The following is a 27,342-nucleotide window of genomic DNA, read 5'->3' as shown; positions in this document are numbered from 1 at the left end:
GGTTCACCTCAAATGGACTCAACAAGACTGATGTGAACATAGTCCAAGATGTCTGATGCAAACTGAGGAACCTCTCAGGCCTATTCGAGAGGTTCATCACTGGTGTGATCTTCAGAGGCCAATTGCAAACAGTGAGTCCACCTCTTTCAAGTCGAGTAGATTCAGGGTCTTGGACTTTGGTCAAACCGAGCCAAACATACTGCACCAGGAGCAGCAATGCTCCAGGGTTCAGACTGGAGCATCTACAGACTAAACAGCACCCTTCATCTCATAAACTGAGAGTCCATTCATGTACAGTTAATTTCCAGGCAGCCATTATGAAGCTTTAATAGATATGAGCACAAGCCAAACAAAGGCATTCATGTCGGCACCGCCGGAAAACACTAGCTCACCTGACAACCGTAATGAATCTCCCGTTTCATCTCCCACCCTTTCTCTCCCGCCTCCCTCATCATATGTCGGTTGGGCCTTTCTCTATTCACCGGACTCTAATTGCACTCGCGTTTCTTCCCCTCCAGACTCTACTTGCCATGCATTACCCACTGCCCCCACAAACCCTTTCTTCTGTTCCTCAAGAACAATCTCCACAAATCCCCCCCCCACACCATTTCCTCCTTTCTCCCTTGATTGATTCTCACCTTTTCCATTCTTGCCATTCACCTCATTAACGGAGAGCCCGTCTGCTTGTTTCCGATTTAGCTTCCCACTCCTTCCTCCTCTGCGGTCCCAGACAACCCCTCCCCCCCCCGCCTCTTTCACTTCACTTCCTGTCCTGTCGCCTGTGAAGCGACAGCTGGCTCAAATCCGTATCTGGCCAAGGCCTCGCAATGTCCTGTAATTAGAAGAGGAGAATAATGGAGTGGGCTTCATCATCAATGGAGCGGAGCGATTGCCGCCAACCGTCCATCCAACCAACCATCCATCCATCCATGACTTTAATTAATGGGACACAATCAGATGTCACCTGCTCCCAGATGCAGCCGCTGAAGAGAGGCAGCGGTTCTGTCACAAGTCATTTGGGGTGATGTGGTGTCCGTGGTGTCCACGCCGTACGGCCTCCTCATTCCCGCTTTGGTTGTCATCATGAATTTTTCCCGCCCATTTAACTATGTTGATTTGCTTGTTGTTGATGTTCATCTAGCACACGTTCTTCCTTATATTGGTTTTTCCTCCTCTGGTAATCCCAGAGGAATCATTGATATCCGAGTGCGTGAATGTCGGCATTCATACCCATGTGTTTGTTTGTCGCAGAGATTTAGCTAATCCTCAGTGAAATCTAGCAGGCAGATGCAAATAGTACGTCTTTTTCAAACACTGCACTTGGACTTTTTTAAATGGTTCTGACAACTTTATACTGCACTAGATTTTGTCTACAGAGAAATATCACAAACTTTTTTTTAAATTTAAGGCTGTCTGTGTTTGTGCTTGAATAGCGATTAATAACTTAACACGTTCTTTTTTGCGTTGTTTGCTGCTGAATGTGTGTCAGACGGTGACACACTTTTAAAACAGCACAAATAAAACAAAACTGGAATATAACACACCACTGAAGATCAATCTCTTGGTGAGGAAGGGAAATAAATGTTAGATGTTAGTTAGTTTCTTTGCCTGTATTTGTTATGAAACAGAAAAGGCAACTAAACTAATCATCAAAATAATCAAATAAATCTAATTGTCAAGTTCATAAAGTAACTGTCTTTATATCAATTGATTCCCAATCAAGATACACTGGTAAAATGAGCTTTCCATTGTTGATATAGACCTAAAAACTGTGATTAATCCTGATTATGGAAAAATTCGAATTTTGATTTCATATAATTCAAATGACATAAAATAGGTTATATTTTTGACTGCATTTTTCTTGGTTTTTATATATGGGCAGCATTTATATAGCATGTAAACTAAAAAAAACAGACTTGGGTGGAATTCTTTGGTTGGTTCTTTTCTCAATTAATCGATTGGTCAATAAAATGTCAGAAAATGTAAAAAAAAACTAGAAACCTGGAAATGATGATGTAACCAAATGTTTATTTTTCTCCACAAACCAATATAATCCAATTTGAAGGATTTCTTTGTCAAATGGATCATAGAAACCAGACAATATTCACATTTAAGAAGCTGAAAAATCAGAAAACTCGTTTTACTGAGTTAAAAAAAACACTCAAATGAATTAATGGATTATTAAAATAGTTGACAATTAACTCTAGTAGAAGTCGGCAGAATGCTCTGTCCTTTAACAGCTTTCTCTACTTCATTAAAAGTTGTAGTAATTCACATTCTGTGGCTCTTTTGCATGGAGTTCTTACACTTAGGTGCTATGTACAGTATATAAAACACCTAATATGGTTATGTTTGCAGTGTTTACATCAGATACACTATTAACTTACTTGCGCTTGCCGTTTGCCTGAATAATACATGAGTTACAAACCTGTGAATACATCGAACGCTGTAGAGATGCATTCTGGAAAACGTTTGCAGAATTGCTAAAATTTGCAAATCCTTGCAACTCAATCACACACACACACACACACACACACACACACACACACACACACACATACACACACACACACACACACAGAACAGAGGTTCATGGTGCTATTCTTCTGAGGACTCTGCACTGAATTCAGAAACCAGTTCCTCTGAATATGAGGTTCTCCCACATCAGGACCAGGTCTCCATGAGGCCTCCTGGTCCTGGCACCGTCTCAGTCCTTGTTGTCTCTATCGTTGCAGGATCTGTGCTCAGCGTCACCGACAAACCGTGGAGCCATGGGCTGCGGGCTACGGAAGATGAAACCGACGTCGGAGGATAACAGCCCCGGGAAGATTTACTCCACCCTGAAGAGGCCGCAGGTGGAGACCAAAGTGGGCGTGGCCTACACCTACCGCTACCTGGACTTCCTGATCGGCAAAGACGGTAAGATGTGGATTTTGATTGAAGACGTTTTCATGAAGCTGTGCCAACAGCTGGTTTTCAGGTCATTGTTTTGAACGCAGCATCTCCAGAACATTTTGAAGGAATATTCTCACATTGGTCTCGAGGACGACCTAAATCCATTTGTCAGACGTTGAGGTAGCTTACTTTCAAATCTGGCACAAATGTTCACTTGGACTCACGGTTTAACTCCTTAGGTTCTGTTGGAAATAATGAACCTAAAGTGTGTTCATGAATGGAATTGGATGCAAACCATTGGTTTTTTTTTTAGCTCGTTACTCGTAATTAAAACTGAATATTGATGTTATTAGTCGTCAAAGAGAAAGTCCTCTCTATTTAACTCATCTTCTACTCAGAACCTTTCTAGAATGAGGAGCAGTGTCACAGTACCTTTCTTAAAGTCACCCCAACAACCTCTCCCTTACAAGCCAAGTTCCCTTTCTAGGTGAAAAAGGCCAAAGGTGAAAAGTCAAGGTTCACGTGGCTTCAAAAAAACAACAACATTATTTTGACCTTTTAAACACACAGTATGTAATATCTGCGGCAGGGAGTCTCCATCGCTTAGGAAAGGAAAGACCTCGTTTGATAAGGTCGTAAAGCAGCGTGGGATCATGGGAAGTGTTGTCTCTTTTGGTTTCCCAGTGTGTTTGAACTTTCTGAGGAGAACATCACCGACGGTGCTCGTGTGATCCACTGGAGTAAAGTACACTCGTGGAAACACGAGTCATTGGTGTGTTGGAAACATATTAGCTATACCTTAAGTACAGATTTTTACGGCTGTCAATCGTTAATTGCGATTAATCACATGATTGTCCATAGCTAACTTGCAATTAGTCATACACATCTCTTCTAAATGTACCTTAAAGGAATTTTTTTCCAAATGTGTAACACTCTTATTAACATGCGAGTGGATAAATATGCTTAATTTATGCAAATATCTTCATTGTTATTATTCTCCATAATAATCTCAAAGGTACTGATAACATTGAAGTTAGTTTGAAGAAAGTGCACTCTGCTGGATCTGAAAGAGTCGTGGTGTGGAATATACAACATGAAACGAGCGTCACAGTCACGTCACCCTGGTATTTACGTGATTTCCGTATTCCCGTAGCAGCCTCGTAACGTACTAGTTTTCATCAGTGCGGTGAGCTCGACACTAATTGGACAAATGTCACTTCCACGGAAGCTCAGCTTCTCTGGGAGTCAATGTAGCAGTGGACGGGACCTGGACCCTGTGCTTCTGCATGATGGTCGGAGGAAGTGTCTGAAAGGCGGAGCTAGAGGGACAGATGCAGAAACATACAGGACAGCAGAGCCTTTTCTGCCTCAGTCCTGTGAGGATTTTACAAAGGAACAGCTGCTCGTTTTGTGTTATTTACTCGTTGATATAGACCATATTCATTTGTACATATACACTGCAAATAATAAGAATTTATGTATGAATTACTGGGACTGAAATGAGCTTCCCCCTTGTTTCAAAGACTAGCAACCGTCACTGACATGTGAATGAGAGCGGAAACGTGGCATCGACTGAAACTGTTGGTCAGCGAAAGCGAACGACCCACGGGCAGTAATTCTACTCCTGCACCAGCAAAACCAGAGACATTACTTATCTCCGTCTACACGGTTCCATCACAATCCCCGAGCCGGACACCTCAGCATAAGAAATGTTGCTATTGATCAGCGATCCCCACAGCTACGGTTTGCAGATAGGTTGTAAAAAAGGAGCGCCCTTTCTGCATGCACCGTTTAAATGATGTGAATACCTCACGGCGTTTGCCATTTTGCTGCCTCATACATCTGCATGATAAGGCAGCAACGAGCCCCACAAGTTTCTGAAAGGTGCACCATAATCTACAACCCCGAAGTTGTGTGTAGCATTTCATGGACTAATACCACCGCCGGCGTGATTAATTTGCCTCTGAAAATGCCATTACACGTTTATATATCCAGCATCTGAAAACATTAAGGATTCATATGCAGCAGAAATGTATCCGTCTTGTACGTTTGAATAACGACACGCTCTGTGATTTTCATCAGGACTTTCTTGTAATGATGAAGCGTTAATTAGCACTTGTTCCCCCGTATAGCGGCGGCCTTTGTAATTTCGTTTCTGACAATTAGTCAGTAATAATTTCACATTGTGCTAATGAAGGAGGATCCTTCAGCCCACTCAAAATATCCTGCTGGTGGCCATCACTTATGTAAGAGACAGAGAGAGCAGAGAGAGGGCAGAGGATGCAAATAAAGTTAAAGGGCAGCCAACCAGAGTGAAAATAACATGTCTGATTGCAGAGGTGGAAAGTAACGAAATACATTTGCTCAAGTTGCTGTATTGAATACTTTTTTATGTGTTTTGTATTTTTTAAGTACAATAAATCCAATTAAAATCAGGATTTTGTATTTTACTTGAGTATGTATTGACCCAAGTATTGTAGTTATCTTAGTTACTTTATAAATCCTAGCCGTTACTGAGTAAAAATAATAATTCAGCACAATGAAGACCTACAGGGGGAAAATATACACCAGAACCAGACGAAATGATGATGTGATTAGCACCAGCACTGGCGCGTGAACATAGAGCGCGCACCAAAAGTGACGTAATATCCTGTGTCGTGCCAGGCACGTGAGCTCCAAAATAGTTTTGGATTTCTGATCCCTTGTCATATTTCTACTACCTTCACACCCCACACAAAGTAACTCAGTAACTTTTACTTAAAGTACATTTCAAATGAACTACTTTTTACTTCTACTTGAGTACATTTTCAGATGACTACTTTTACTTCTACTTGAGTAATATTTCATCAAAGTATTGGTACTTTTACTTGAGTAGAATATTTTAGTACTTTTTCCACCTCTGTCTGATTGTAGCTGTGGTACGGATGTCTTGTTGCAAGTGAGACACTGACGCGACTGTGAGAAGCAATGAAATGATCCATTTGCCCTGATGCACTTTGACAGTGAGGTGACTTAATAAAAAAAACCAAAAAAAACCAGAAAGTATCTTTAAATTACTTCAAATGTTCTATAATAAAAGTCAGCATCACCCTGAACAAGGATCCGTTGAAAAATATTGACACAATGTCTTCCCTAGCCTCTTAACCTTAACAATCACAACAAAATACGTAACATTTATGCTAATCTTAACCTAAATCTAATTGTACGTTTTTTAAAAAACAAGCCTTAAACTTTAAAAAGCCCCCTTTTTTTTAGGTGTGAAAGAATGTTGGGACCTGCCAAATGGTCCTCACTTCCACCTAATGTCCTCACTTCCTGTGTTGTTTGGTCCTCATAAAGATGTATGTTCAAGTATACACATGTACACCATGTTGACAATCATAGACATAATTAATTCCTAACCGTAACTGAAAAACCAAGTCTTAACCCTGAAAAAAAGCCCTTTAAGGTTGTGACACACACACACACACACACACACACACACACACACACACACACACACACACACACAGAGAAAAAGCTGGGCTGTTAGAAGCTCCTCCTCTCCTTCCTCTCCACAGACCGAGGTGTTTATGAGATGAAGGGTGGGCGTCACTTCCTGAGATGTCTCAAACCTAAACTAACGGCTCAGTGGCTCCACTGTGTGTGTGTGTGTGTGTGTGTGTGTGTGTGTGTGTGTGTGTGTGTGTGTGTGTGTGTTAATGCTCAAAACTTTAAAAAACAGCGACAGATACTTTAACCTTTGACACTGTCAAACAGTTTTAGCTTGTGTGAAGTTTGTCCAGATTAGATTTAGGTATTAGATAAATCAGGTTAGCCTCGGCTAAGAGTGGGTCGAGTTAGACTTGGTTAGTTTGGGTTCAATTGAATTTATCGCAATGGGCATCTTGGTTTGAGAGACGGTGAAAACACAGACTGTTCTCACTGATAAACCACAAAAACTCACTCTTCAAAAGTCACCTGCTCAATGCTAAGCATAGGGAACATTAAAGCTGTAGTGTGTAACTTTTCTATATTAATGAATGTCACTGTAAATCAAACCGTTGTCTCATGAGTTCACACAAAGCAGTACTGTGTCTGTGGAGACACAGTGAAGGTTAAGTGTGATGGTTAAGGTAAGGGTAAGAGGTAAAGGAAGTGTGTTACGTCCATGAGTGTCCACACAAAGAACGTAAAACCAGTGTGTGTGTGTGGAGTCTATATATAGCCATCACTCTGTTACACAGTAATAATGGTGAGAGGTGGGGTGGTGGTGGTGGTGGTGGTGGTGGTATTATGGGATGCTGGGAGATGTAGTGCCCCGTGTGTTCCGCCTGACAGTTGATTAGTCTCCATTAGTTTGTCAGACTGAGTGGAGTGGACGCATGAACGAGCCGTGGGAACGCGGGTGTGTGTGTGTGTGCGTGTGTGTGTGTGCATGTGTGTGTGTGTGTGTGTGTGTGCGGCCTCTTCCCTTCCTCGTATGGGACCTGACATGAAAGCGGGGACTGCGTGGGCAGTGTTGGGGCGTAGACGGGGGGTTCGGACGGGATCCTCCCTTTTGTTGAACTGTGTGTGTGTGTGTGTTTGGCTCGTGGTGACATTATTATCTTCAAGTATACTCTGTAATGCTGGGGGTTGGTACTTACTGTAATCACTTTTCTCTTGCTCTGACTCTCTATCACTGTCACTACGTCTTTGGATTTGTGTGTGTTGTGTGTGTTCTTGTGTCTGTTGCCTCTTTAGGACATGGGTGTGTGTGTGTGTGTGTGTACTTGTCTGTAGTCAGCTGTAAGGACAAATTATGGTTCAAACCTATCTTTGTGAGGACATTTTGGCCGCTCCTCCTGACTTTAAAGGACTTTTCCAGGGTTAAGACATGGTTTTACGGTTAGAGTTAGACTTGGGTTGGGTTGTGGATTAGGATTAGGCATTTAACGAGTGTCCTCATTAAGGATGTTGTATCAGAATGTGTGTGTGTTCTTGTATGTGTAGCTTTGTGAGGACCAAAAATCATATATACCATATAGAATGAGGACATTTTGTCTGGTCTTAACATCTTTAAAGGTGCTTTTGGGAGGTTAAGGTTAAGGCTAGGTTATGTATGAGTGTTAGGGTTAGTGTGAGACAACAAGCGTCCTGACAAAGGACGCTGTTATTAGAATGTGTATGTATTGTGTGTGTTCTTGTGTTTATAGGACCAAAAGTCGTATAAACCATATCAATGTTCTTTTAAGGTGCATTTGAGAGGTTTAGACCTAGTTTTAGGGTTAGAATTGGGTTTAGGTTAAGGAACTAGGGAATGCATTATGTCTATGAGTGTCCTCACTAAGCATGCTGCATCAGAATGTGTGTGTCTGTTTGTGTGTGTGTTCCTCATAAGAGCTCATCACGTCTGAGAACTCCGACTCTTAAGTGCTGTCCCAGTGGTTGGGTCTTTGCGCCGCGTCAGCAGATTTTCAGGCTGAGCGGCTGCCGTCTCACTCGCGGCTGTATAATTACCTCGTACCAGGTACAGCCCGTGTAAGTAAGATTCATGTGTCTGGCTGTTTTTTTCAGGAGGACAACTTGTAAAATATTTACGATAATGTGTATAGAAGCAGCCGGTGGTGGAGCAGGAGGTCGTGCACATGCTGTAAAATGAAGATACTCGGGAGCGGGAGTCACGGCGGAAATCTGTTTTTAATTTGTGTCGGACATGTTGTGATGTTTATTGTCTGGTACGCTGACACACGATTTAGCTGTTCAGAAGACATTTGTGCTAATGCTCTAACCTTCCCTTTACATCCTGATCGCATGACGTTGATTTAAGGTCTTCTATCTTGGATCTATCGCTCTTCTTTAGACAAGATATTGATATTGATGTTGTTATCTTGTCTTGTGTGAATTGTTAGATTATTCTTTATTCTGTGCCATTTAAAAACATTCGATATGTTTATTTTAAAACAAATTTTATGTTACATTACTTATTTATTATTGTTTATATATTACGCTTACTTGTAGTCACATGAGGAGGTTCCTTTCTGCTTCACTCGGGTGGAGCTAACAGCTAAGCTAACAGGTGACGGCGCAGATTTGTTACTTACTTTACCATCAACGCGAAAAACGTCCATGTGCCGTTTCTTGTCGCGATTGTCCACTCAGAGGAAATTAATATGACATCACTGCCGTATTTTGTGGGATCTAAGAATAAGCTGCGCTCACTGCGCCCTCTGCTGGACCCTTTGGTAATCACGTCAGATGGCTTGACGCGCTTCTAGGCTGGATATTTGCACCAATTTAAGGGATTTTAAGGTTTGAGTTTCAACTTTTCGTTGCCAAATTTAAACCGATGTCCGAAAAAAATCTCAATAAAAAGTGACACCCATTAATCCTTACATTAGAGCAGAGGTCTCAAACTCGTAGTTCGTGGGCTCTTGTGGGCCCCCGGTCAGTTTCATATGGCCCTACACTTAGTTATTTCTGTCCTAAATAGATTAATTTTGTGAAATATCTTCACAATAAATAATATTCTAAAATGAAGTTCCTTCAACTTCTACCAAAGTCATTTCCTGGTAAGATACTTGTACTTGTACTCAAGTATCCCCCTTTAAGGTACTTTATACATGAGTTCCGTGAGGATTTCACTGTTTTTGTTTCACGTCTATTTTGGGGAATCATTATCACTGCCCTTTGTTAGAACACGTTCCCTGAAGCCTTTTAAAAAATAAATAAATAAATAAAAATAAGAATCAGAAACATGTTTTTTTGCCTCCGTGTCTCTCTTAATGGGAACAACTGCAGCGTGCCCTGCATGGTGTTGATTTCTCTTCAGTCTGACTGCTGCACTGTGAATAATGTTCGTAATAATTCCCCGCCGTGGTGTAAGATCATAGCTCTTCACAACTGCCACCCCGGTGGCCCCTCCGGCTGCCACCCCAGCCACCCACTGTACCAAAATAACACCTTTTTACTGCAGAAGGAGTGATGAAAGGAAGAGTAAATCGCTGGGAGAGCTGCGGGTAATAAACCCTCCTCTGCACTAAATATCGGCATTAGACCACCAATGAGTTGTTGCTGTATCAGTGTACACTCGGCTTCACGGTCATTCTGCTACAACTCATTCACCTCTTAAAAAAGAAAAAGAGAAAAGGGAGCAGAACAAAATGCAGAGTCGGTTTGATATTGAGATCATGACCCCCACGGGGAGCTGAGAGAGTGCCTCTCTGTTGCCGTGGTAGATGGCGTGGAAAGGAAGCCATTTCATTACAAGCACAACAGAGTCGACGGGTGTGGTACCAATCTTATTTCCCCCAAAATGTGATTTTTGAAAAGGAAATATATATTTATATATATTCATTTATATAGTTATATGTGTGTGTTTTTATATGTATACATATGTGTATCTATAAGTGTATATATAGTATATACTGTATATATATATATTACACTCCCTATATGTATATGTATATATATGTGTACATATATATGTATGTATATATATATGTACATATAAAAGATGTCAGTGAGGAGAGGGTAAAAAAACATGCTGGATATGTAGCATATACATATATATATGTATATGTATATATATATATATATATATATAAGATGTCAGTGAGGAAAAGGTAAAACTGAAAACATGCTCGATATGTTGCATCTTCTCAGCAGGCGTGTTGGGAACGCTGGAAATGTGAAGTTGACGCCCTTGACATCAAAGTCAGAGAGCAACCGTATGAGGTCTGCACACACGCACACACACGGACACACACTCTCTGCCTGATATCATCTTCGAAACCAGACACATCATTTATATGCAAAACCCCCAGAGCCCCAAGTCATCCTCGTTAATATGAGCTGTAGTTGTGTGTGGCAGCAGGTGAGTGACACGCAGGAACGGCCCCACCCCCTACTCAATACCCCCACCCCCACTTTTTATTTTTTGGTGCAGATGTGAGACGGAGCTGCAGGAGAGGTCAGTGGGAGAACACCACGCGCCGGAGTGGCTTTTTTCCGAGAGCCAGATTAGTCCTTAAATGGCAGCAGTGCCCTGGATTTATCCCCCCCCCCCCCCCCCCCCCTCCCCAGCTTCTCGGGCATGAGAGGTGGAAATGAATTGCGGTTATTGAAGGGGAGAATGACATTGAGGCCTAAAGTCACGGTCATCTGGTTTTGTTTTTGTTTTCCCCTTTTTCCATTCCCTTTAAATCCCTGCTGCCCAGGGTTCGGCTGCGCAGCTCAAAACCAAAAACATGATTGTGAATAACTGTCAATTATATCAGCAAACAAATCATGACTGATTGGATATTTTACAACTTTTATCAGTGTCTGTGGACCTGTGGTGATTGAGCTGACAGCTTCTCTAAAATCTTCTGTGTTGTGTTTACTTTTCAATACTAAACGTGCGCTAGTTTGTTCAGAATCCGTTTATCGCAGATGGCGGATCGTCTTACGTGATTTTTCCTATTCCCGTAGCAGCCTCCGCATTAAAACCAACTTAAAAACTCAGCTTCAGTTGTTCTCTATGTGACGACACTGTGAGCTCGACGGTGGAAAAAACGTCACTTCCGTGGAAGCACGGCTTCTCTGGGAGTCGATGGAGGGTCGTGGACGCTGGGCTTCTGTAAGATGATTGGAGGAAGTGTCTGAAAGGTGGAACAAACCAAATGACAGCCGAGGCTTTTTTGCCCCAGTCTTGTGTATTATTTACTCAGTGACGTTTCCTTGTTCGTGTGCAGAATTTCTGTATAAATAACTCCATAGAAGCCATGAATGCTACAGGCTAGTAGCACACGTAGTTGGCCATATTTGCTCATTTATGACGATGACCAAGATGCATTCTGCTGTTGGATCTGTCCGTATGAGATTAATGTAGCCTGCAATGTGTTGATCTTGATTATGAATGCATTCAACGACCCTTTCAAATTTCAATACGTCTGCAAACATGCCACACCCACTTTATACGTTGTACTAATGAATATTGTTTTCTTGGAACGAAATCACATTGATGGACATTTTTTGTTGTTGTTGTTGTTGTTTGGGAAGTGGAGGGGCATAGATCGTCCAAATCCCCCACAATATCTGTTGCTGCAAATGAGACGCGTGCAGGGTCGCAGTGAGCGGAATCCGAAATGTGTTCTTCCGATACGCCGAGAAATCAAAGTGGGCAAGTGGTGATTATCTACTGGAAAATACTGAATTAATAATCGGAGTGGGAACAGGCCGCGTCGCTGCACGCTGAGTGCTCCTGATGAAGGTATTCAGGGTGATTACTGCCAAATTGCGGAATCTTCCAGAAAAAAAAAAAAAAAAGCACATGAAATATGCATTAGCTGCTGTCTGGGCTGACAGTACAAATTCAGACTTGCGTCGCCGCTCCTTGTTTCTGCAACACCCCCCCATCTGCAGTCATAGTGGCATACTAAGTGGGTGCCACATTGTTTTCGAGCCACTCAGGCTGCAAAATGCCAAGCCATCGTTTGCTGAGACAAAGATGTCAGAGCAGCAGGTTCAGGAGTGTGTGACAGAGGCAGAGCTCAGCGTTCGTTCGGCTTCAAACGACTGCATCTGCTGACAAAGTTCTCAGCAACAGGAAACGCAGATCTCTGCCCGGTTCCTTCCTCCTCCTCCTCCTCCTCCCTCCCTCTCTGCCTCTCACTCGGCAGAAATCTCTGAGATTAGCTTTTCTTTTGTAATGTTTCGTCTTCTGTGGAGACCGTTTCCTGTTTCTGAAGGCTTTTGTCGACTAAGTGTGTGTGTGTTGAAAATATCGGGCCCCCTGATTTGTTTCAGATTGTTCAGTGCGTCTTCTCAGCGTGGATTCCTGCTCGTATTGTGTGAGATCAGAGGTTGGAGCTCTATATGAGAAGAAAAATAACTTTTTTAAAGATTCCTGAGATTCCATTCGGGACTTTAAACGGCCGTGTTATCACACATCACAGTGCTTTAGCAAATCAACACATCCTGAGGCTCCCTGGGTTTTTATTTTTGAGATATGCATTCTGCGCGTGGGTGTGGAGCCTGCCTGCGTCAGTGGATGAGTAAGTGAAGATGAGTGTCTTCAAGAGGGAGGAAATGAGGGGAGAAAGAGAGAAAACAAAGCAGTTACAGAGTGAGTGTGCGATATGATGATCACTTCATCCAAGAATCAAGTTTGAAAGAATATTACTTGGCACACTACACTCTTAGAAATAAAAGTGCTAACTAGAACCATATAAGGTGCTTCGGCTTGTCCTCATAGGAGAACCCTTTTTGGCTCCACCTGGAACCCTTTTGGAGGGTTTCACCAAGAACCGTTTCAAAACCCTTTATTCATGAAAGGGGTTTTAAAGGCTTCTCTGGATCAAGGGTTTTTCAGAAGCAAATGGTTCCAGGTAGTTTTAGATCAGACCTCAGCCTCAGCCCTTTGGAACCCTTATTTCTAAGAGTGTATGTCCACAAAAACACACACCTAGAGAGAAAAGAGAAAACCATTCATGAGCAAACACAAGAAAAATGTGCACAAATGTGGCACAGAAAGGTCAGGGAAAGAATTGTAAAAGAATGAGACAGAAGAGAGAGACCAAACAACAAATTTATTAGACCACTTATGTCATTAAAAACAAGAAAACATAAATATGTTATTGTTATTTATTTGGCAAACAACAAAGTGAATTCACCTTTTTTTTTTTTAAATACCCAAATGTGAGTCGAAACATTCTACTACTAAAACTTAATGTTTCTGTTCAAGAATGCTTAAAGCGGACCTAGACCGATTAAAACTTTTTTTTTTAATTTAACACACTATACATTGTATACATTTTTGAATCGAGAATCGTTTGAATCGAAAATTGTATGAATCGAATCGGTTGAATCTAGAATTGATTTTGAATCGAATCCTGACCCTAAGAATCGGAATCGAATCAAATCATGAGCCACCCAAAGATTCACATCCCTTATATACATATATATATATATAAATATATATATATATATATTATTATTATTATATTTATTTTTTAACTCAAACTGGTTTTTAAGGTGCACATTTGTTTGTACAGATGTCTGAATGTAGGATAAAAAGTGACATCTTTCTGTGTATGATGTCTTTTAACTTGACTGGCTCTTTGTTGGTTTATCTTGAGTTCAGGGGTCTGTTTCACAAAGCAGGTTCAACAAACTCTGAGTCTAACCCTGAACTCTGAGTTGATCTACTCTGAGAAAGGAAACTCTGAGTTTTCGGTTTCAGAACAGCTGATTTGAGTTAGTTTGTTCAACTCGGAGTAGTTTCACCTCGAGTTAAGCGCGTGCACCACAAGTATAAAAAGACAGTATGAATGGAGCCCCGTTTCAACGAGTCACCATGACAACGAGGAAGCGGAGGGTGACGTTCTGAACCCACTGGAGTTGGAAAATATTAATGCGTGAGTTTGAGCAAGTTTTTAGAAGGAAGTGTAACAGCAGCAAAAGAGAGGGAGACGACGTCTGAGAGAACACTGATGATGATGAGGAAGTTTAAATGTCGTCCTTTGCACAATCACAATAATATTACAGCGGGAAACTGCTTGAGTTGTAGATTATTAATTTATTTATTTAGGTGTAATCCCGCGGGGGAGAAGTGCACTTGGCAGCAGTTTAATATGAAACATAAAAACATTGTTCAAACAGGTAAGACCTCGGTATAATCTCATGAGATTAACCTCATTTTGATCATGTTTTACATAAAGTAAATATGAAGTGGCTGTTTGACTGTACAGTTGTTTTATCCCCAACATTATGCTGTTTTCACACATAAATGACTTCTCATTATTTATATCACGTTCAAGTGCTCTGCATCTATGACGTTCTATAAAAGAAAAAAATTTAAATTTGTAAGTAAAAAAAATAATTTAAAAAACCGCAGCGCGACAAAGTTTCTGCTGTGATGTGAGAGCGTGAACCTGGTTGTTAATGTTGTAAATGTAAGGACTGACCAGGTTGTGAATGTAAATGATTGGACTGTGACGTGAAACTGTTCCGCTCAAAAAGAAAAGTGTCTGGAAATGTAAGAACATCTATGAGGTCTGATAATCATCTCCTGACGAATATTTAATTCTCTGCGCAGTAATGCTGCACCTTCATCCACGGACATGGTAGTGAAAATAGTGTCCACCTAATATAACTTCTAATGTAAACGCAGAACAGACGCAGAACTATACTACGCTACAACTCTGCTGACTGAATGAATGAGGAAATTAAATATCGTGTGTGTCTGAAAGAGGGCGGAGACAGAGAGAAACTCAAGGTTTGCGGAGAAAAACCTGCTCCCGACCAGGTTAGGTTCAAAGAGCATGTTACCATGGTAACTGACCGAGAGCTTAAGTTACCTCTCTCTGTGAAACAGGCTAGAGTTACTCCTCTTTCTCTGGTTTGACTTACCTCCCTTTGTGAAACGGAAAACTCAGAGTTTCCCTCATTTCAGGGTTAACAGACTCAGAGTTTTCACTAAACCTGCTTTGTGAAACGGACCCCAGGTGTGCGTTTGTCCACCGCTGTGTTGTTGTTGTTGTTGTTTTTTTTTTCCATCCCATCCTGTCTCCTCTAACCGGGCCTCTGCTGTTTTCCAGCCCACCTGACAGACAATACGCCTGAGCGCCCCCTCAAAGCTTTATTGGCTCTTATTGCCCTCTCACTCAGATCCAATATGCCAGTATTGATTGTGTTGAAATGCAATCAGGGTCTCCACAGCAGAGAAACAAACAATCTAAATTTAACAAAACACCTCCGCCTGCCTCCAGCCAGGCCCTGATAGCACCTCCCAAAAGAGGAACAAACGTATTTATATATATATGTGTGTGTGTGTGTGTGTGTGTGTGGTGAGGGGGGGGGGGGGGGGGTGGTATATAGACAGATGGACGGACAGAAGCACTGTAGCTTTTGCACGAGGTCACAGCTGCTATTGTTAGCCTGCTCTTGCTCAAGAAGCCTGGTGAGGTCGCGGAGGCAGAATGTGCAGGAAGTGACCTCAGCCTTGATCCCACTTCCTGTTGCGTTGCGCGGCGACGACCTGTCGTCAAAATAAAACATGCTCTGGGGTTTGAGATTGGACCTCAGACGTTAGACGTCAGATAGTAAATACATGTTCAAAACTTAAAAATCCTGCTTTATTTAACCCTTAAAATACAGATAATTTAAGCTGATTTTTATTACTTTATGTTAAAACATGATACGTGAAACGTGATATAGAGTGTCTTAGATCCATTTTTTCCAGCCCAACAAGATGATAATGAAGATGTTATTTCATTTTCACCATCTATATAAACACACCTTAGCAAAAAGTACTTTTTTTGTTTTAGATCAGATTGAAATTGTGAAATTTGGAACTATGTCAACAAAAACAAAAGAAAAACTCCCGTTGTGTAAGTGTAACTTTTACTTTACGACATGTAAGAAAAAGAAAATGATGAAAACACCCCAGGATTATTATTATTAGTTTATTGAAGAACACAAAAGCTTGACAGAGGCCTAATCTGAGGCTACATTCACACCAGCTCCTTCTTATCCAAACCCTAGTTCGTTCCGCCCTAAAAACCTAGGTCTCAGTTTCGCTTCCAGTGTGAACCAAATGCAAGGAAGCAGACTACAACGCAGGGTATTGTGGGTAAACGCGACCAAAACATATGTGCGTGTAGCACGATAGCCTACGATAGAAACGCCTGAGCCCGCTGTTGCAGTATATATATGTGTCGTATGTTCACATGAAACGATGGGATTTGATGCAGGAAACAGAAGTTGAACGGATTTTCTATGCGATTCTTTCCTTGTGATTCTTGCTGCAGCGCCGCCATCAGGCGAGGAGGGAGAACGTGTTATTCAGAAGGTTCGGTTCGTTTTTGCTGAAGTGCGGACTGGCTGAATGTTCCAAGAGTTTGTAGTAAAGTTGATATTTATGGTGTGTTTCCATTATGGTACAGTACGGTGTTAGCTGCTCTCTTAAAGGGCCACACCAGCAGTTTATCCATCAGCACAGTTTGCCGTTGCTTGTGTATGAACCTCTCTGAGGTTGAGGTGATGTCACATGAGGTTGCAGCAGTGGTTTGTCATTCTCTCCTGTTGCCCTCCAAGTATCTAAATCAAAATTCATGTTCATAAACTCACCCGCTGCGGTTGTTTGGCGAGCTGAAATGTAAATAGGTTTTATTTTTTGCTTTAAGGAAAAATTGCTAAATTGACACTTTTTTTCTTTTCCCTCTCCCGGGCTGGTGAAATGATTTCATGAGCTCCAGAGGTCAGATCATTTTCCTCCGCTCATATGTGATCACTCAGCTGAACTGAAAAACAAACAGAGTCATCACAATCTGAGTCATGAGCGCTTGCAATGACATTACAAAAGGATATACAGTATATATGTATTCAGCAGTCTCGTACTTTCTCTGGAAGACAGGAAGAACATGAGGTGAGAAGCGTGAATAACTATGGTTTGTCAACGCTGTAGAGAAAGATGCTGCCTCAATGTCCAAAGTTAGGAAATGAAAAACCCCCCTGGTGTACTTTCCAAATCACACATCACATATTTGTGTTTATAAATACAGCGGTCAATGTTTCATGGAAAATGACACAAATCTGGCTTTGGTAACTCCAGCAAATGTGACCATTACATTTTTTTAAACTGCTACCTATAGTTTTACTAGTAATGTTCAGTAAAGTAGTTTGGTTTCCACCTGCTTAGAGCTGCAGCTAACGATTATTTGTGTAATCCATTAATCTGACGATTATTTTCTCCATGAATCGTTTGATCCATAAAATGTTGAAATGATGAAAGCTGATTTGCATTTTCGTAAGCCCCTCCCACTTCCAATTTTGTACACAGTTTCCCCCGAACCACTTCGGAGGTAAATTTACAACAGGTCTGATGCAGTCGCAGAACTCTCTGAGTTTTGGGCTATGGGAAAGGCCTCAAAAACGCAATTTACGTTGACGATGAATGATAACAAAAAACTATGAGGGGAAAATGATCTGACAGGGCAGCAAGAAAATGACACTTGTTAATGACGTCAAATTATCTTAAGTAATCTTCAGCCCTAATAAGTAAATAAATCCCCTAAAAATGGTGTGATTAGATAAATGCACTGAACTCAAGTCATCCCAGTCGAGAGTCAAACTTTCTCGTCCTGTTGTTAAACTACTTTTATTTTTGATATTTAAAGATGAATTTACAAGAAGAAAAACGAAAAACATCATCATCATTAAACACCTCAACTTGTGCAAAGTTATAAAAAAAAAGGATAATTTCACCAATGTTTAGTGCATGTTTACAAGATAAGACACTGAATTGGAGATAAATAAAAGGTACAGTGTGAAATTTAGCATCATTTATTGATGAATTTGCATATTAGCAGCTGTTTATCCCTGACTTAACTCTACGTAGAGTTTAGTTTGTCAATTTTAAGCTAGTATAAAACGCTTATTTGGTCATGAAAAAAACAAAATTCATACCCTGAGGGCATTGTACTCTTTTTGAAAAATGAACTATACTTATAATTTCACCTTTAAGTTAATCTCTTTACGTCTCCAAAATTATTCTTGCATTGATATAAAAAAAACTGAATAATGGTTATCCTTTAACACGGAAGCTCAGTCTTAAATACAGTTTTTATTTCTCCCAGAGTTGCTTCCTCCCGAGTAATAAGAGGCTGAAAGATTTATCAGTCAGCTGATAAAGCAGACATACTGGTATTGGCGTTTCTGTTTGGAGCCTTTAGTGTGACAAATGTATTTTGTTAGAAAACACAATGCTTTTTTTTTAACTTTTATACACAGTTATTGAATTTTGGACTAAAGAAGTCGAGTGTTGTGCATTTATACTCTCGCTGTTATGTTGAAATGTGTTAATTTTCTGGATTTAAGTTCCATTTTTTTAGGTTATAGTTTGTGCTTTCTTTTCATTTTTATGATTAAAATGTGAGATATTGACAGATTAGGGAACATGAACTCGCTCAAAAACTCATGTATCACATATGATAAGTCTGGCGTTTTATTGTTGATCAGCTCCCACTGAAGCGTCCGAGAGCCTGAATTCCTCTCAGTGGACGTGTTAGGAGCTGGAATCTGGACACTTTAAAGGAGTTTCCGTTCATTAAATTGAGTTGGCAGCAGCCGTGGTTTCCTCTTTCTTCTGCTGCTGCTGCTGCTGCTGCTGCTGCTGCTGCACATCCACATCCACATCCACATCCACCACCGCCACGACCGCCATCGGCGCTCGCTCGCTCACTTCACGCTCCTTCCTCAGTTGTCAGTTCTTCCAGCGAAGCCTCAGGACTCGCAGAATCAATGCGGGGAAAAACACAGATGTTGGATTTGACATGGGGTGAGAAGTTCATGGAAAATGTATTTTTCCCCCCTTCCCTTTGTGAGGAAAAGCTGAATCGATTGAGAGTATATTTTCGATATTTTCTCCCTCAGTCATTATGAAAACGGTGGAGTGCAGCGTCTTTGAGGTGCCCTCGTGTTTCTCTACCTCCGTCATACAGTATCAAAGGGTGGCATTTAAAAGAAAATAGGCTGCTGATTGGGGTCAATTTGCGTGCACATTGCACTTTGATTGCACTTGCATCACTTCTTCACGTCAGATGTAGAGAGGTCATTTGTTGGCCGCCAATGACTTTAGCGAGAAACAATGGAGAGTTAACCGTCCCCGACGCATAATCGACTGTTATTCTGTGACGGATGGAAATGGACGTCTGATTAGAGTTTAACTAACACACGCCGCGGAAATTAAATTCACTCATCGTCACTCGCGTCCATGTTCTTCAGGTTCTCCGGGTTCTCTAGTTTCTCAAGGTTCTCCATGTTCTCTAGCGTCTCAAGTTTAACCAGGTTCTCTAGGTTATTCATGTTTTCTAGGTTCTCCATTTTCTCTAGGTTATCCAGGTTATCCACGGTTGGTATCGTGGTGAGAACTCTTGCCTTCTCCCTGTCTATTCGTGGGCTTACTCCAGGTTCTCCAGGTTCTCAAAGTTCTCCAGGTTCTCTGGTTTCCTCCCACAGTCCAAAAACATGCAGATGAGGCAAACCGGACACTCTACATTGACCGTAGATGCGAGTGTGAGAGTGAATGGTTGTTTGTCTCTATATGTGTCCCTGCGATGGACTAGCATCCTGTCTAGGGTTCGACCCCGCCTTTCTCTCTATGTCAGCTGGGATTGGCTCCAGTGATCCTCATGTGGAGGATAAAGCACACACCCATTCACTCTCATATTCCCACTCACGGTCAATAAAGAGTGTTTGATTAACCTCTGAACGCGGGGAGAACATGCAAAGTCCACACAGAAAGAACCTCGTGGCCTCAGGTTTGCACATGATAATGAAATGTGTCCTCACAACCAGCAACTTCTGCTCTTGCACTTACTCGTAATCATAAAAAGTCCTTTAAAAAGAATCAATAAGTGTAGAACTTAAAGGCATATCACTTATAAATAAACCCCAGAGGAGCAATTAAATCACAGAGCAGCACAGATAATCTGTCTTTTTCCAAAAAGAAAACATTTCTGCTAACCATGAGAAACTTTACATTAATACTTCCTGTTGTTGCTGTTCCTGTTATTATTCTGTCTCTGTTTGGTCTTTGTAAACAGAAACAGAAAACAGTGTTCAGTTTCTTTCTGACACGAGATCTAACCACCAATATATTAAGAAACATTTTTAACATATTTCATTTCATTCATAAACCTGTGGGTGAATTTGTGTTTTTTTTTTGCCGACATGACAAATGTAATAAAACCTGAAATAAAACCTGATTGGACTAAGGAGATAAAAGTCCCTCACACTCAACTCATCAAAACTTAAAATACATCAAACAGAATCTGCTGCACCAAAAAGCAAGAGAATTATATATATGACAAGAATAAAAAAGGCATTAATATAGAGCACTATAATAACTCCTTCTGTTGTTTTGTGGCTGTTGGAACAAAGATATTTTGTTTTATGAGGAAGTGGATGATGTGAAAACATTTATTGCTGATTATTTGTCACAAAGACATTCTGTTTTTTCAATTAGATTCTCTTTTTCTGCACAAATTAAACAAAAACAACAACAACAACAAAAGCAGTTAAAACACTGTGGAGTCTGTAGACGTGTAAATAAGTGATAAGGAACATGAGCTCACATCAGTGGGTTTGTAGAAAATGTATGATCTTGGTGACTGGAACACTAAATATTGTAGTTAACAACTATTTAAATGAACAGAAAATTAAAAAAGAACCTCTAATAATGTCATGGTATCATTTTGAGGACGACTTATATGAGTTTTTCTGTCCGTCTGTCTGGTCCAACACTGCAAGTCAACAGCGCCCCCCACGGGCCTGGAGCACTTCCAAAACAGGCAGATGTTTTCAGATTTTTGTGTGTTTTTTGGTTTTGTTTCGAAATTCTGTTTGTCTTTTAGAGGACCTTTCTCTCGTTGTTTTGATTCTGCACCGTTTGGTAGAATTTTGCCAGGTGTGGTCATTTAGGTCATTCCAGCAGGTTTGCCCCCTGTAGGGCACTGTAGGTTTAACCAATGTTATCCTTTCCTTCCATTTAATGAAATATAACCATTTTCTGTCTTCAATGCAGTGACTTTTTCAAATAAAAACAATAGAAAAAGCTAAAAAGAAACTATCAAATAGGTCATCAAAAATGAGAATGTTGTTCCTGAGAACAATGATATGTATTATTTAAATCCTTCCCGATCAATAAGTAACGATCTGCGTGTAATTATAACTAGCAGCTCTTGCTTTTTTTTTTTTTCCCACATATACGTTAACGACTCCGACTTTGTGATAATGTAGGCGGCCATTTTTGTTGTCGTTGTTGTAGCTTCCAGACAAAAGGCATCGAGACACAGGTGCGAAGGAGCTCCGGCGGGTGGTTAATTATTAAACAGATATCACACACATACACTCAGCCTGTCATAATTACACATCCGTCTCATGTTCCACTCACAGTGTCTGCCTCTTTGGTTCCTCCATTGTTTTCCGGGCCCTCTTTTTTTTTTTTTTCTTTTTGTTGGAGTGACAGTGCTGGGATGTATGTTTGTATGAAGAGAGGCCACCTGTTGCTCAGCAGGTTCCCCATCTGGAGGGAGATTAAGGTTCGGGGTGCGTCTATAATTTAACTTAATTACTTGTGAAGAGAGCGGGTGATGGATTATCACTGTGTTGTTATTAGCATACACTCGCTCCGTGCCTCCCCGTGGCCCTTCACTGCAGCCCCAGAGAAACTCTCAATTGTCGGGAAAAACCATCCGTCCATAATTGTTCCAGCACACAAGCGGAATCAGGATGAGATGATGAGTTATGCTTTGATAGCATTTAGCCACTGTAAACGGTCAATATAATAATATATAGCTTGAAAAATATATGTTTAATGCTTTGAAATTGTTGATTTTTGACTAGAAAATGAAAGTTGTCCTAAACCAAACTCCTTAGAGAAAATTGTCGATGTTACATCATGCCACACAGGAGTTGTTGAGCCACTGCTGCTGCCATCACTAAGTTAAAATTGATGAATTTGTGACTTTAAATGTTTGAAATCCTTCTTCCAGATGTAAATATTTGACACAAACTCACCAAAGGAGGCAGCAGTAGACCACAAGCTCCTGTGTCTCCGTGAGCTAAAAACGCATATTTTTTCCAATGGAGCTTGGTGCAGGAGGGTTACACATTTCATTTTCCAGTCAGAAAAGACTGCTTAACTATGAGATAAGGCTGTAAATATATTATGAAGATATTTTAGACCTACGAAGGCATATCTTTTGATTTTTTAAATCTGTTTTATCTTGGTTTTCCTGCTCACAGCAGCAGAGACAAGATGGGTGACCAATAAAAAAACAGTATACGGGCATGATATTGACAAGTTTAAAATTTTACTTATTTTTTTCAAATTATTTTGACATGCTGTGATGTGAAATGTGTAGGAATCAAAGAAGACAACCCTGAGTTTGTTCGTGTGTGTGTGTGTTTGTGTGTCCGTGTCGAGACTCCGGGGCAACAACAACAACAACAACAGACACCACTTTTTCAAAAAAAAAAAAAATGCTTTGCTCGGCAACAAACTGGTCACCAGAGCCTTTGTGCAGTTTCACAGTCGAGAGCAATTTGCAAGCCTGGAACCATTTCACACTTTGTTGTTATTTTTAGGCTGACTCCTCATCTTGTAAGTGTGGAGCAGACTTGCTAATGGCTCCTGGAGTCTTTAAAAGAGAAACATATTTAGTGTAATACCGAGGTGACGGAGCCTTTGAGCCGCCGTTCTGGCCCCCGGAGCAGTTTCATCTTCTGCTCCGTGACTGATGAGGGTGTCAGTTATTTGTGCCTAAGTGTTTTCGGTGCTGTTAATGTAAGCAAAGCAAAAACTTTGCTGTTGTTTTCTTTGAACAAATGTGACAAATTGGTGGAAATAAAGTAGATGAACCTTTTTTTTGGATGTCTCAATGCCACATCTAAAGCACCGTGAAACTAGGGTAGGTATGGTTGACGTGATTGATCAATAATTCCTGTCAATGATCTGTCGGCATGACATAAATCAAGTGATCTGAGGTAAAACCTCCTCTACACTCAATTATTGAGAGGGGAACCGTCAAACCTTTTAACATGGAAGAAAGGGTTAAATACAAGCCTCATTACTCTGTATAGCAGTGTTTAGATCGTGTGTTGCTGCGCTACACACAGGAAGTGAGCTAACTGCTAACAGGTTGTCGTGTGACTGAAAAGACAAAGAGGCGTCCACGACAATTTTCAGAAATGAATTCTACTGCTCAATTATCAGCCCCAGCTCTGCTGCTGTATATGTAAAAACACTCCACTTGTCAAGTCTGATAGTTTTGCCTGACAGAGCCTTTTTTAGATGAAGGACACAGCAAATACATAATATTACTAGTGCTGGCAGCATTTCCATGACGACTGACTGGAAAAAGACGCATTTGACGTCATTTTTACGTGAATTCCGATTGTTAAAATGAGTCTCTAAAGCAGGGGTCACCAACGTGGTGCCCGCGGGCACCTGGTAGCCCGCAGGCAGCCAATACGGTGCACGCGGGCTCACTTCACTTCACCTCACTTGCATGTATCCGTATGATCGCTCAGTAAAATATCTTTGATATTGTTTATAAAAACTGGTAATCGTTGGGAGTAAGCACTGGAATGAATGTGTATGCAGTTGAATGCATAATATTAACCATTTAAATGGTAAACAAAAAAAAAAATATTATATGGTAGCCCTCCATATTATTTCTTACCCTTCAGGTAGCTCTCTGTCTCAAAAAGGTTGGTGACCCCTGCTCTAAAGTAACGCAATTTGTCCAGGCACCATTTACTATTTAGCTCCGTTAGCTACGTTAGCTCCTTTAGCATTAGCGAACCTGCAGTCGAACTGGAGCGGTCTGTTTATTATTATTAAGGAAAAGAGCAGTGCTACAAATAACTATATGCATGTGCCATTTTTAAAAGTTTAGCATTATTTCAGAGACTCGTTTCAGCAATTGGTAGTCGCGTAAACATGACGTCACATGCGTCTTTTTCCGGTCAGTCGTCATGGAAATGCTTCATGCATTAACGTTGACGCTGTTAACATGCCAAGCACTAAATATTCCATCATTTCTGTTCATGGAGATCAAACAGAATCAGAATAATAACATAAATAAACACCAAAAGTTACGCACTGCACTTTTAACAACTCCCTGCACTGCAAAGTAATGTTAAAATAAAGGAAGTGAAAGTGTCTTAAAGAGCGAAATGAGACAATAAAAGCGACACACACACATGTCATAATGGGTGGAGTATTTCCAGAGATGGAGACATCTCCGCTTCTGTTGTCATGAAGGCTCAGAACAGGGATGTTGAAATGTGAAGGAGGTGGAAGTACAGTGTGAAACAGTGTTTAGGTTCCTTCTCTTCCTGGAGTTAAAAAGTCTCAGTTTGGATGTCAGAGGATAGAAGTGAATATGACATGTGAGCGCCTGCATGTAACACACTCGCAGGTGTTCCTGCTGCCTGCAGATCACAACACATCCAGCGGGTTGAGTGTGAAGTCCCAGCGATACCTTTGACAGCAGCCTTCGTAACCCGTGCTCCTCCAACGCTGTCACTGAGACGTTCTCTCAGCCAGGTGTTTTTGGACAGGCTGTTTCTATGAGAGGAGAATGTGAAGTGACAGTGTCTGCTTCCTCACCAGTCAGGGCCGAGGTTGTAATTGAGGAGGAGAGCTTGGCACAGGGTGAACTGCAGGAATGTCAAGAGCTCCAGTGTTGGTGTTGGGGTGGTGTCTGTGCTCTCAGGGACACGTTTCAAAGTAAAAACGGCTACAATACTGAGGAACAAAAGCTGATTCTTGTGTCAGTGGTGAAGATTGAGGCTAGGAAGTCAGTCTCAGGGTGTTTTCCTCATATAACCCTTGATTTTATGGCTGTAGAATTCCAAAAAATGTCATATCTGACAGCTATTCAACCGTTTCTGAATGACGGTACTGAGAAGCTAACATCACAAACATTGAAGCTAAAGCTCTTTTTTCTTTCTTTCGCCGTCTGTTCATTTCAAACAGGACTCCTCCTTTATATCTGATATTAAAATGCGTCTTCTGTGATCAGATTGCAATCGGATATCACCTGACCACTAAGTGCAGGTGTAACAATACATCTGAGACTCAATGAGTACGGATTGTTATCCGCTCTGCCAAACCCATTCAGGTCGGAGACGCATTGTGAACACAATTGTGAACGCAATGAGTCTCTAATGTGTCTCCCCTCCGCAACCACAACAGCTAATGTGAACAGAAATATGTTGTTGGCGCCGATCACAGCTAAGTGTCTTCTCTACTTTCGTCAATTGTCCACTTCTCAAAGACGACTTCTTGTTCAAGGAGTCCATACAACAGAGCGAAGAAGATGAGCGGGAGGTGAACGTGATGCAATAACAATCGGATCTTGATGTGGACGTTAGAGACTAGCGATGGCAATTGGTCCAATACTGGTCAAAATCATTGGATCGGATATGGGAGTGATACAAATGTAAAATCCGAGACAATCCAAAAAATCATGTCATGTTTGGGCTGTTGGAGAATTGTGTCTTTGAAATGACTTGTTTGTGATATCCGTATCAGACACATGCAAAAAGTGGTGATAACACTTGGTGTAAAACACTAAATCTGATCAGAGAAAACACATTCTAAAGCCAGGACCTGGTCCACTTCATCTCTGAAGGATCCTCAGAAACATCAAGATTCTCGGGCTCGTCATCTCATCTCTCATGGTAAATTTCAAGTCATTCCGAGATACTTTTTGTTTTTTGAAGAAAGTCCGCTCACTGTCAAAGTGCATCAGGGCAAATGGATAATTTCCTGAATTTCAAAAATTCATCAAAATTATTCCTTAAGAGGTTTGCGAATAGTTTCAACGATCTGAGTTTGTTTTTTAGCGGCTTAAATAAACAAAACAACCAAACTGTAAAGACTTATGACAACGTTAGTGAGGCTTAGCAATTATTTATTTATTTTTTTCCCCATTGTCTTAACCCCGCTTTGTTGACTTCAATTACAGATATGAGCTGGGGCCCGATGGTGGCTCAGTGGTACAGTGAGTCGTCTTTCAACTGGGAAAAGTTGTGGGAGATTCCCAACTCATCCCATATTATTCCAAATCAGAACTACAGCCACTCTCTTTTAAATGAAATCGATTTAAAATATCACTATTTTGAAACACTTTTGGAACAAACTCTAACTCTTAAGTATATTGCTTTTCTTGCTTTTCATTCTCATGAAATTTATTTTCATATTTCATTAGATTTTTTCCTCTGGGAACCCTCTGGGACCTCTTCAGAGAATAATTATAACCATTGCTCACATGACTATAATAGTTTCTGTCCTGTGGGCTAACAGATGTCACTGACAGCTTAGACCAGGAGGGGGTTGGACTTTGTAAATGTGATGATTCTGTCTCTTTGCTCCCAAAAGGTGTAAATGTTTGAGGCTAAAATTCACTATTCCTAAAGCAGTTTGAGGAGCTTCTACATTCGGCTTCAGAAATGTTTTTTATATTTTCATTAGAAATCACACTTTCAGAGTCTGTAAATACCTCGAAATGCCTCTAGGGGGACTTGTTCCTGGTTTGTCCCCATGGCTGGGCACAAGTTTAAAGGTTTCTGTCGTTTGTCTTTGATAATCCAGACTAATCCTCTGAAGAGAGGAGCCATCAACTCCCAAGTCCGGCCTGCATTTCCGTTTTAATTATTAGAGTGTTCTTGACTCAATTATATTTAAAAAATGACTAATTTGAAGCTTTGGAATCATTTTTGAGCCATAAAACCCTGCACTGAGTACATTTCCTTGTCAGATGTTACATGATGCTGCACGAAACTTGCAATCCTGCATAATAATCATTCTCTATATTATAGAATATAAAAGGGATGTGAATCTTTGGGTGACTCACGATTCGATTCGAAATAGATTCTCGATTCAACCGATTCAATTCATAGAATTTACCATTCAAACGATTCTCGATT

General features: G+C 40.9%; 1 protein-coding gene across 1 annotated transcript in view; it reads left to right on the top strand.

Annotated features, from left to right (window-relative positions):
- Positions 1-2,762: 2,762 nt before the first annotated feature.
- Positions 2,763-27,342, top strand: part of rftn1b (raftlin, lipid raft linker 1b) — a gene marked incomplete at its 3' end in the record, with an annotated part of 118,307 nt that continues 93,727 nt past the window's right edge. The window contains exon 1 of the mRNA XM_083888575.1: positions 2,763-2,919. Within this exon, the coding sequence (XP_083744701.1) occupies positions 2,772-2,919 (148 nt within the window). The 5' untranslated portion in view covers positions 2,763-2,771. The remainder of the gene's footprint in view (positions 2,920-27,342) is intronic.

Source organism: Microchirus variegatus (genome assembly GCF_963457635.1).
Source record: "Microchirus variegatus genome assembly, chromosome: 1".
NCBI classification, from domain to species: Eukaryota; Metazoa; Chordata; class Actinopteri; order Pleuronectiformes; family Soleidae; genus Microchirus; species Microchirus variegatus.
This window is presented reverse-complemented; position numbering and strand designations above follow the sequence as displayed.